General features: G+C 37.6%; 1 protein-coding gene across 6 annotated transcripts in view; it reads left to right on the forward strand.

Moving 5' to 3' along the window:
• The window catches only part of GLMN (glomulin, FKBP associated protein), a 42924-nt gene that overhangs the window by 10310 nt on the left and 20266 nt on the right, over window positions 1–12348 (forward strand). For all 6 annotated transcript variants that reach the window (XR_012481899.1, XM_074266239.1, XM_074266238.1 and 3 more), the window contains exons 5-9: window positions 181–289; window positions 1872–2118; window positions 3179–3281; window positions 8441–8628; window positions 11931–11984. Coding sequence is in view for 5 of the 6 variants with exons in the window: in XM_074266239.1 (XP_074122340.1) it covers window positions 181–289; window positions 1872–2118; window positions 3179–3281; window positions 8441–8628; window positions 11931–11984 (701 nt within the window). In the remaining variant the exon portion in view is untranslated. The remainder of the gene's footprint in view (window positions 1–180; window positions 290–1871; window positions 2119–3178; window positions 3282–8440; window positions 8629–11930; window positions 11985–12348) is intronic.

Consider the following 12348-nt stretch of genomic DNA (forward strand, 5'->3'; position numbering starts at 1 on the left):
AAAATGGAGATAATAATAACACTTATTATTATTGGCTCGTTGTGAAAATCAAATGAGATCCATGTAAAATGCTCTACAAGTCTTAGAGTGCTTATAATGCTAGTCATTATTTGCAAACAGTGCCCGTGGGCTTGCAAGGCTGCTTTTATAACCACAGGCTTCCCTGTTAATGTCTCCTAGCTCTGCCATCCAAAGGAGCTGCTTTTGGGTTTGCTTGAGCTGGTCGAGGAGGCCACTGGAAATCAGATCTCTGAAGTCCTCCTTCTCTTACTTGAGCCACTACAGACAGGTAATGAACATTATGATGTCAATGCACTATGATGGTTTTTAGCTGTGTAATTAAAGCAAAAGCATGTTTTTACCCAATAGTTTCATTAAACATAATTTAGCTAATAACCTTAGCTAAGTATCAGGTGCCTTATTTTTCTTAGTTTTAGACTTGTAGAATTAAGATCAGAGCAGGTATCATTTTGGACTGAATAGAATATTACCTTATACCCCCACCCTTATCTAATAGGATAAGGTATGTAGATTAATAGGAATGAGTAAAGAGGAAGGAAAAGTGGGGGGCGGGAGGTGGGAGGTTAAGTAGCAAGACAAATTAATCATTTGGCAAGAATTGGAAAGAAGATATACACAAACACAATAACAATGATCAGGAGTAGAATTTAATAGAAAAGAAAAAGTAGGGATAGTAATCATTGATCTTAGACTAAGTCATAGTTTAAAAAGATTGAAAAGAGAGAAATCTATATATGTCAACCATATTAATATTGTTTTAGATGTATGTGTATGGAGGTAGGTAGGTAGTTGCTTACTTCTTAACCTATTTAAATTCCCAGATCCCTTCATAACTCAACTTAAGCACCACCTCCTGTAGCAGGCGCTTTCTCATTCTTTCTCTTGTGATGGGCTCTCCACCAATGACTGTATTTTGTTTATCTGTATATAGTGGTCTCAGTAGAAAGTAAGCTTCTTGAGATTAGGAACTGTTTCCTCTATTGTGTTAATCTCAGCATCTACTCATGGGGTTAGAAAGTCAGTTTGTTGAATTAAATATGTACCTATATGTACTAGGAACTTGATGCATTTATACAGATGATCCACTTTTTTATTTTATTTTCTGCAACTTAAAGCATTCTATCATAACTGTACCTCCCTATCCATAACCTATGCACACAATTATCTTGTATCATGAATATTCTGCCTACACAAATTTTTGCATTTGCAATGCATAGTTGTCCTTGTCTTCCTAGTGGTTGGATGAAATTTCCCAAAATTCTTAACTGTTGTCCCAGAAATCCTGTACTAGATCCTATTGCTGAGGGATATGTGAGCTATTTCTTTAGCTTCTGCATTGAGGATTTGCAGGCATAAGTGTTCAGTGGAGATGCACCAAAGCATAATATCATAATGAAGTGAAGTGAAGAATAGCTGGCAAAAGCCCACTGTCCAATGATTGAATTTTATTTTAAAAATGGAATGTTATTACATGATTTCTTACTTTTTCAAAAAAAAAAAAATCCTTTGTTCCAAAAAAAATTTTTAGCTTCCAAATTCTTAGAATTTCATTTTCTCCCAGTTTTTTAAAGCTACATTTTTTTTTTTATTATGGACTAAACTTTATAAAGAATGAAAAACTAAGAGTATTTTAAGTAAAGGAAAATGCTACTAAGAAAAATGATCTTTCATAAGCTTTTCTAATTTTTAACTTAATTGTTATAAATGATGATTACTCAGTGAATCCTAAAACCAAATAATCAAGTCAACCTGTTATGGCCAAGGTAAAGCTGGCCCTCAGCCATTTCTGGCTTATTGTCCTACATGGGGTGAAGCCTCTTCTGAATAACGGCTTTATCTCTGTTTTATAGTGATTCAGAAACTTCACAGCAAGAAAGCCTATTCAGTTGGATTAACCCTGTCAACCTTATGGAGCCAGCTCTCACTTCTCCCTGTTCCTTACACAAAAGAACAAATACAAAAAGACCAACATGGTCTTGGGCAGTGTTGCAAGGCCTTGGTCACATTTACTAGGCCTTTTGTGGAAGAAGTTGTTAAAAACAAAGGTCATCCCCTGGAAAACAGTAAGGAAGAACTGAAGGCAGAGCTGCTGAAATTGTAAGTGTGCATTGTGTGCTGAGAGCATCCGGCTGAGAGCTGTATGTGTTGAGAGCCTCTCTGGTCCTGGAGAGTTCTTTGTGTGCATTGTAGCGCAGACACGTAGACAGCTGTGAACATGGCTGAGTTTTTTGAGTGTCAGTGAGTCCGAAAATGGTGCTGGGCTCAGTGCTGTTGTTCCAATTACATATATAATGCATCTAAAACAAATTCAGAACCTATCAGCTCACATCAGTCGTGTTTATTAACACAAGCGATGAGCTTCTGTATAATGATTTGATGTTTACAAAGTCCTTTTTCCTTTTTTATGACAACACTTGGGTGCGAGTTCTTTAATAGATGGGAACTCTGAGGCACAAGGCTACATAGCTAGCTATGTATCAGTCAGGACTCAAAGTCAGGTGATTGGACTCTGTCCACAAACCTATGCTTCCCCTCATTAGTACTACTTGTCCATTTGTCTCTTCTCTTATCTCTGAGGCTGGGAATCTTGAGGGAATGGGTCTAGTGCCAAAAGTTCATCCTCTTTGAAAGCAGTCCTAAATCTTCTATCATCAAGACTGAAAATCAGACATCGAGGAAACATCCAGGAGTGCTCACCCAGGGGATGATCCAGAGATCTCTTAATGATGGCCTAGACCAGACTTACAAATTAATCTTTCCCAGTGGAGAACCATGAATGTGGAATATAGCCTAGACTGGCAGACGTGCTTGATGTGACGGTGTGAGGATTTTTCCTGGATTTGGAGGGGTTTTTTCCCTTTTTTAATTTTTATTGTAGGTCAAGGCACACTTGGCAAGGTGGGGAATTAAATTTGGAAAAACAAAAAACATTTTAAAAGTTTAATAAATGAGATAAATAAGCACAGAGAACATATCCAGGTTGAATTCAGTGAGAGATTGTCCCACACTCTTTCTGACCAAAAGATGGTCATATAATACCTATATGGGTTACCAGATTTTTTCAGATATCTCTATAGAGAATAATCAGAGATTGCTACTTGGGAAGTTTTATGTTCAAGTTGCTCCCTCCCTTTTTTTTTTTTTTTTTTAATCTTAGTTGTTTCAAAAGTTTGAAATATCCCTTGCTGACAGCACAGTTTATTGAGGTGCTTGAAGAAAATGAAGAAGATCCTTTAAAATCTTTTGCATCTGAAATAATAGTAAGTACAATGAGATTTGCTTGCCTTTTACAAAACAAATATTTTCTTGCTTTATGGAGAGTATCAAAGAGTAAAGTTGTAGAAGTCGGAGGACAGTTCAAAAGTTTGTGTTGCCAGCTTGGTCAATTTCTTTATTTCTGGTTAAAATGTTTTAATGATAATAGGAAGGCATGGTTTTGAAAATCACTATCTAATTTACACAAATCTATCTTAATGAGTATGTATTCAGTAACTAATATTTATAATTTATGTTTGTGGTTGAAATAGTTTTCCATCATCTGTTTGCACAATCTGAAGAAATTAAGACATCAGGGATAGGTAGGCAGGACTTGCCACAATCTGGGCAACTATTAGCATGTGAATTGGCTGGGTTTTGAGTCTCAGTTAACTTTTCATTGTCCTTTTAGAAACTTAGATTTTTCCAATTGTGGTAATTCTTACATTGGTTTCATATCATTAAATAGAATAATCCTACAATGTATAGTAAATTCATTTGTTAATGGAAAAAAATTATGTTCACTGTCACATCTTATCATAAATTTCATTATCCAAGAAAGAAGTCACAAGGTAGAAAAGAAGAAAAAAAATGGATTTAGAAAATGGACAGCTGGCTTGACATGGATTTCTGAGGCTTGGGTTAAATTCCAAGAATAACAGTTCAAGAATAGAGATTTATAACACTGTATTTGCCAACTGTCTTGCCAATCTAATAAAAGAGCTTTAAACTGAAAAAGAATGGAGGAAGAAGAAAATGATTTTGTGTAATCCAATAAGCTAGGGACCCCAGAGAATAGTTTGAGTGAAGAAAAAAAGAATAGCAGTTGAGTCACCCAGAAGTTTACAAGGAGATTAAATTCAAAAAAGAACCCAGGAGAAAAACCCCTGACTTGAAAGGTCCCTACTCGAAGGCAATAAGCAAAAATATGTGCAGTTTTTAGGTTAGAGGTGCTAGCATCTTGTTTCTGTTATTGTTGAGTCTTGTCCAATTCTTGTGACCCTATTTTGGAGTTTTCTGAGAAAAGATACTGGAGCAGTTTTGCCATTTTCTTCTGAAACTGAGGCAAACAGATTGAGGTTGATTTGCCCAGAGTCCACAGCAAGGAAGTGTCTGAGGCCATATTTGAACTCAAGAAGGTGAATTGCTTTGCTAACCATTTGACTAGAAAACTAAATACCCAGAAGTTTAATAACTTATTTGAGGTGTCCTATATTGAGTCAGTGGGAAAGCTAAAAAAAAACCTTGAGTCCTAGCCCATTGTTCTTGTCATCTTATGTAATTAGTATGTGATTTATATAGAGGTGTCTCAGTAGGAAAATAAGACTGTAGGGAGAGACCTGAGAGATCAAGTCCAAAGTTTCTTTAACTGTGTCTTGTGACCTCATAGGGGATCACATAACTGAATGTGGGGGTCACGAAAAATTGGGCAACAGTAAAAGGTATCAAATATTCTTTTTTTTAATAGTTTTTATTTTCAAAATATACAAAAATACTTTTCAATATCACCCTTACAAAACCTTGTGCCCCAGATTTTTCTTCCGTCTTCCACCCCCTCTCCTAGATAGCAAATAATCCAATATGTATTAAACATGTGCAATTCTTCTACACATATTTCCACATTTGTCATGCTGCGCAAGAAAAATCAGGTCAAAAAGGGAAAAAAAAAAAAAAAAAAAAAAAAAAACCAAGCAAACAACAAAAAAGGTGAAAATACTGTTATGGTCCATATTCAGTACCCATAGTTCTTTCTCTGGAGGCAGATAGCTTTCTCCATCTCAAGTCTATTGGAATTGACCTGAATCACCTAATTGTTGAAAAAAGCCATGTCCATCACAGCTGATTGTTGTTGTGTACAGTGATCTCCTGGTTCTGCTCACTTCACTCAGCATCAGTTCCTGTAAGCCTTTCCAAGCCTCTCTGAAACCATCCTGCTGGTCTTTTCTTACAGAACAATAATTTTCCATAACATTCATATACCATAATTTGTTCAGCCATTTTCCAATTGATGGGCATCTACTCAGTTTCCAGTTTCTTGTTACTAGAAAGATGGCTGCCACAAATGTTTTTGCACTTGTGAGTCCCTTTCCCTCCTTTAAGATCTCTTTGGGATATAAGCCCAATAGAAACACTGCTGGGTTAAAAGGTATGCACGGTTTGATAGCCTTTTTTGATAGCCTTCTTAGAACTTGTGATAGAAGAGGAGAAAACTGAAAGAAGAATCAGTGACTCTAGGTGACTCTAGATTTGGACTCATATGGTTAAGAGCAGGGGCTTCTAAAACTTGTTCTACTCACAACCCCTTTTCACCAAGAAATTTTTATGTGATTATAGTATGTAAAATAGGTATACATATCCAACATTTACTGATAATAAATCACAATTTGCAATCCCCACATTTAGTTATGAGACCCTATATGGGGCCACAGCCCAGTTTAAGAAACTTGGGTTTGGCGGAATGATGGGCTCTCATAGACCAAAATTCTACAGGGTAAGTCAGAAGGGATTGAATGAAAAGACCCAAAGTGAAACAATTCCATTAAGGAAAAATAAAAGAAATTCTTCAACAACTTTGCTAATGCAAGAGGAATTCAACCAACTTGGATTTTTAAGTCTCTAGCCACTGTGACATCTAGGTAAAGATAAGGAAGAAAAAAAGGGTCATTGACATATGTTTTTATATTTGTGTTTTTACTTTTAAACATTTATTTCAAAATAGAAAAATAAACAAAATAGAAAAAGGAAAAAAATTGCCCATTATACATCAGAACAAGAGGATTCACAATATGCGGCAATAAATTTACATTTCAAGAAAGATAAATACTACATATTGTGTTCAGAGGTTTCCAACTTTTCTTTGTTTCCTTGCTCCCTCCTCTGTGCCTGGAAGTGGCCGTTGCCTTGTTAGGTGTTCTTCAGTCTTTTAATATTGTGTCACCATTCTAATTGTCATTCATTCTGGATCAATACATCCAAGTCCCCTCTGGATTCTCTGAAAGTCTTTTATGTGACATATTTTCATAGAATTCCTTGTTTTCCTTTGTTCTCTGCAGTGTACTTTTTACTTTATTTTTCCCCCTTTTATCCTCCCCTAAGAAGGCTGCAATTAAGTGCAGGGGTGTGTGTGTGTGTGGCACAGATTTTTATGTAATATACATATACACACATATACATATGCATAGTCATCAGCATACATATGCATCAGTAACCCTACACATATGCATATAGGTACATTCATATACATTTGTGCTCTGTTTCTCTGAAGATGGATGACATCATCTTTCATAAGTCCCAAGGCTTTTCATATTTTTCTAAATCTACCAACTCATCATTTCCTGTACCACAACAGTATTTCAACCTTATTCTGTCTAGTTATTTTAAATAGTTTAACAATATTGATTCACATGGCTGATATATAGTGTAGTTTCTCTATTTTTCTTTTTAGATTAAATCTATTTTATCAGGGGCAGCTAGGTGGCGCAGTGGATAGAGCATCAGCCTTGAATGAGTTCAAATTGGTCTCAGACACTTAACACTTCCTAGCTGTGTGATCCTGGGCAAGTTACTTAACCCAAGTCTGGGAGGGGGGAAGGGGAGGGGGAATCTATTTTAGCTTTAACTTTACCTGAGCTCAATGATTACCAGCCTGGCTTTTTTCTTTTTTTTCCTGATAAATGCTCAGAAGATAATAATAGGGAATGCAAGCAAACAGGACAGTTTTGGAAGTTGTATTTCTTGTGTGCTTTAAAAGAAACTGTATACATTAAAAAAAATCATCTTCAGATATTACCCTTTTGTCCTGTACTGTATTATAAAAATTCCCTTTGAGGGGTTAGTTAAATTCAGAATAAGGAACATTAAAATGTCAGCAGTGTTAAAGCTCTGAATGTCCTGGCTCTGACTAGAGAGGCTAAAGAAAAGTAGTGGGGGGAAAATGAGAACCCCAGAAGAGTGCTTCTTTCAGTGGTAGCTGACAACGAAGAGAAGGCAGAGTAGCTTCCTTCTGACTGGCTTTTGTTTTTCTCGGCCTTTATACGGGACACCAGCAGGATCAAAGAGAGATGCAGGTTATTTCTACCTCATCTAAAAAGATCCCAAGAGACCACGTAGCTGCCCCAGCCCAGAGGCACAGCATCCCTGGGAATGGCCTCTAAAACAGCTCCCCCAGGCCCTCTAGTCCTCCACCTCCGTGGTCTCCAGACTTCCAGAAGAAACTCTCCCCAGTCAGTGCCTCCCCTTGGTGTGCCTGTGTACAACCTCAGAACTGGACTAAACTGCGCTTTCCAAAGTCACCAGCGACCTTCAGCACCTCCTTTCATTTCTTCCTGCCAGGGTGGCTCTGCTGACCGTTCCCTCCATTTGATATTTTCTATCCTTGTGATATTAAAGCACCACTGCCCAAGAATAAGCTCTCTGCCTCAGATTCAGATCCCTCCTTAATTGTAAAGTGAGAATAATAACATCACCTACAATGCAGGGTTGTCATGAGGGTCAAGTGGAATAAGGGTTGCTGCCTGACGCCTTGTGACATGTAAACACTTATTCCACTCCCTTCCTCTGTGGTCAGAGGAAGGTTGGAGACAGATTGCAGAGAAAGTTAAAGCCAGGTCAATGAGTGTTGTGTCCTAGAGGTACTAATGAGCTTTGGATGCTTGGGGGTGAAGAGGGAAGTAATAAGGTCAGGCCTAGATCTATCTTAGAATATTTGGGAGTCTGTAAGATGGAATCTATAGGAATCTGAAGGATGAATTGGGGAAGGGAGAAGAGAGAAAGTGAATAGATGCAAGAAGAGATATTAGGCTACTGTTAAAATATTCTAAGTGACCGATAGCCATGTAAGTGCAGGGAAGGGGCGAGATTCAAGAGATGTTGTAAAGAGACATGTTTATTTCGGTTTCAGGTGTCAGGTGTTTTTCTAGATTCTTAACATCTTTGAGACTTTTTTTTTTTTTACTAGCCTTTAAAGTAGCTTCACTTTGTTCCATTGGTGGCCTATAGTTGGGTACCTATTCACACTCCTGTCTCATTAAGTTAATTTTAATTTTTAAAAAGTCCATTGATTTAGAAACCATTTGATGTATAAATATTCATAAGTAATAGAATTTCGGCATTGCCTTTATGCTGAAATATTGTCTTGTTTTCCTTCATTCTTTCCCTCCCACAGGGCTTTATATTAGCCATTGGAGATTCTCTGCCAAAGGTCATTTTTCAGCATGGAAGGAAGGAAAAGTGCTGGAATAACCCTGACTTGGAGGAAGAGGAAGGTAGCCAGTTGGCAGAGTCCATGGCCTCACTGGCTTATCTTGTGTTTGTACAGCATATCAGCATTGACCAGTTTCCATTGGTCTTGAGGTAGGCTTTTTTCAAACGTTTTTTTTTCTGATCAGTTGCCGAGTCCATCTTTTATTCTATACCTAGTATGTTTATCAAAATTTATTATACTAATAAATTTAAAATACAGCTTTTATTACTCAAATGCATCTGTGATCTCATCAATTTGGGAAGTCCCCTCTTAATGATGTGGATACTCACTAAACCTGGGAAATTTATTCAGGTTATTCCATGAGGTTATCCCTGAAGGCAGTCATCGCTTACCTGTTATGCCCTCATTTTTGTCATATGACCAGCCCATTTTCTCTTCCTTCCACATGATTCCTTGCTTGATTTCTTTTACTCCTAGTCTTAGGATTTCCTCATTGGTTGTATGTTGTAGCCTGCTTACACCTACCATGCACCCTTCCATCCCCCTCTGTGCAATACTAATTTTAAATTCTTTAGAATCAGCTGGCTTCTGTATGTCGATGCCATATATCAACACTGCTAGATTGTTAATCTTGAAAGGCTGGGAAGCTTAGACTAAGTAAAGGACCTTTGCCATAATCCAAAGGTGAGCCAGCCCCCACTTTACCTTCTACCCAAGTTGTTGTCCATGTACGCTGCTTGTTCCAGCTTTGCATACTCATGAAAGTGCTGAGCCATGGTGAATTCTGAGCAGTATGTATTTCATTATCGTATTTCCATTGTGGTGGTCAGACCAAACCCTTGCAGTGTTCTGGGGCTCAGTTCAATTAGCACACATCATCTTCAAGCAGGAGGATCTCTGGGATCTTACCATGCTCGCTCTCAAGATTTTATATAGATGGGGGAAACTAGGCATATTGGCCATTGGTTAAGAGAGGACATCAATAACATTTTTTGCATTATCTGGCATCTTTTCTTCCTTTAAATGTTGTTCCCTAACCCCTTCATAATTGTGTTGCCTCCAAGATGGCTCTTCTTTCTACAGTTGACATAGCTGCCTCTCCAGTCATTATTTTCTTTCATGCCTGTTGGAATACATGGGAGCCACCTGACAGTGGCTGCTGGAGATCCAACCCAGAATGGATCTCCTCTTGTAAGAGGATGATACAAGGAACCTGAGAGGCCGTTGCCATTCTCTGACCTCTCTGACTGAAAGGCCATTGCATTGTCTGACCTCCCTCCTCTTCCCTCTGCCTCCAATTTATCTCATTTCCCAGTCATTAACACCTGTGTCAACAAAGGCTGCCCTTCAGATGTTATGATCCACAGCTGTGGAGGCTCTTGGAGAATTGACCTGCCCCTTAACACATGCCATTGGTCTTCTCTCCAAGCACATTTGGGACTATGGTCTTAGGGCCAATGTGATTCTACAATCCTTAATGGAAAAAAAGAAAATGGTGTGTTCTGAGAATTGCAAATCTTGTTTTTCTTCTACTTGGAGCCCTTCCATTTTCATCCTTATCCTGAGTTGGCTTAATTGAATGTCTTGCCCTGCTGTCTTTAAACTTTATTTCCATTTGCTTTTCTGCAATTTTGAAACAATATTGCCCCTGATTATCCATTTTACATATGAGTCTGTAGTCTTGCCTACTGTTTTCTTTGTCGGTCTCATTTCTGTCTCTTGTGCATTTAAATCAGAAGTTTCTGACTAAGTTGCTTCTTAGTCTTGTGACTTTGCTTTGGTTAAACTTCTTATACATTTAATATAATCTGTGTCTTCTGTTTTCTGTCATTTTTTAAATTTTCAATTGCTTGTTTTCAATGACTTATTTTCACTTTCAGTTATTGAAATCATTTGTGGTTAAGTAGTTTCCATTTCATATCACATCTTTTCTCAGTATTAGTCTTTCTTTTCTTTTCTTTTTTTTTTTTTAACTAATTCTGATCTTAGCTTTGACAAGTGGATAATCAGACTATCTAACACTATTATAGCCAGAAATCAGGGAATAGTTCCAGCAATGTGTAGATGAGAACCCCATGAACATCTATTCAGACCTCACCTGGAACCTTGTGTTTGGTTCTGGACACAACAAGAAGATAGTGATAACTTAGAGACCATCCAGAGAAGAGCTACCAGGATAATGAAGAATTTGGAACCTTGGAGAGAAGAATATTTGGATGTAATAGTGGTCTTCAAGTATCTGAAGGGCCGTCACGTAAAGGGGGGAAGTAGGTGAATTTCTGGCTGGCCCAAAGGGACAGGACCAGAAATGAGAGTGGAAGCTGCAAAAGACCATTGTAAACTCAAATTCAGGAAAACCTTGCTAATAATTCAGTTCATCCTGAAGTGGAATGGGCAGTGGGGTGGGGGTAAGGGTAGAGTTCTTTTGAAAGGATTTAAGCAGAGACAGGATGGCTGCTTGACACATAGGTTGCAAGCTGGATTCGTTGCAGTTATGGGTTAAAATAGTCAACCACTGAAGCCTCTCCCCATCTCAAATGCTGTGATTCTGTCTCTGTGCAGAGATATCTGACTCGGGATGAATGTCAAAATCTGTTCTTATTAGTTGTAATGTTATTAGGGGTTCACCATGTCCAGCACCTACTGTACCCATTCTTTTATAGAGACATGGCCCTTTATTGAATACTTCATATAATTTCTCAACTGCTCCATCCTCAGCAACTGATGTTGTTTAAGAAGCTACAATTATTTATTTTCATAGCTTTCTTTTTGCAAGTACTTTATTGCTAATCCTGTAAATGCAATGAGCCGATATCCCATGGTGTAATGCATCTTGTTGACTTCAAAGATGTAAGATCCACTCTGCCATTGCTTCCTCTGCCTCTTTCAGTTTGTACCATGAATAACAATTCTATTTAGCTTTAGAGTCTTTTATCAAGATTGATATGATTCAGCTCCTTCAGAAACATAATCCACTTGTTGGTCAACTTTATTGATAGTCTAAAATTTGTGATTCTTAGTACCCTTTATCCCTTTTTCTTAGCCTTTTTCCACTTTGTCACTCCAGAAACTGAAAGGGATTGCAGAGGTTGGAAGCCATTTTAAATTTTTCTGTGTTTTATGGATTTTTGTGACTCAAAATACTCATTATTAGATGTTGATGTACCATGTGCCTCTCTGTATTTAGGTAGACTGGTCCTCAGGAAAGAGACTTCGTTTATTTCTGGAACAATTGGAGCCTTTCTGGCATGGTAGATCCTACCAGAGCTTGTCCCCAGCTACTATTGCCTTAGTTCACCTGTGAATTTTGGAGAGGATTTTCACTAGTAGTAACAAATAACACTACCTATAATATGTTTAAGTTTAAATACCACCATTAGGTGGTATATTAGATATTAGAACTTATATTTGTAATCTCTAAAAATGTTTGTAAATATATTTTATATTTTAGCCCATTATATCTTCTGCAGTACAATATGGACCATATTGAAGTCCTCTTGAAAAGGTAGGATCCCTCAGATGACACCTGAGAAATAAATATTCATTCTTCTAATTTACTCTATTTCGGTATGTCCCGTTTATTTTGTCACGTTTACTTATTTTTTATTACATGTTTGTAAATCCCTTTATCTTTTGCTTATAAAAGGATCCAGAGCCCTTGTTTATTTCTGAATCCCTGATACGCATTTCTGAGGCCACTAGACTTGGTGTTATTTTCACACCAGCAAACTTGGGCTATATGCACCTCAAGAATTAGTACATTTTATGCCAGACAATGAAACTTAATTGAGGTGTAAGGACCCAGGCTCAGGTCAAAAGACAGGACCATAAACTTCAGTTGCCAAAGAATTCTCCAAAAGTATTTTACT

This window comes from Sminthopsis crassicaudata, chromosome 4, assembly GCF_048593235.1.
Source record: "Sminthopsis crassicaudata isolate SCR6 chromosome 4, ASM4859323v1, whole genome shotgun sequence".
In the NCBI taxonomy this organism is placed as follows: Eukaryota; Metazoa; Chordata; class Mammalia; order Dasyuromorphia; family Dasyuridae; genus Sminthopsis; species Sminthopsis crassicaudata.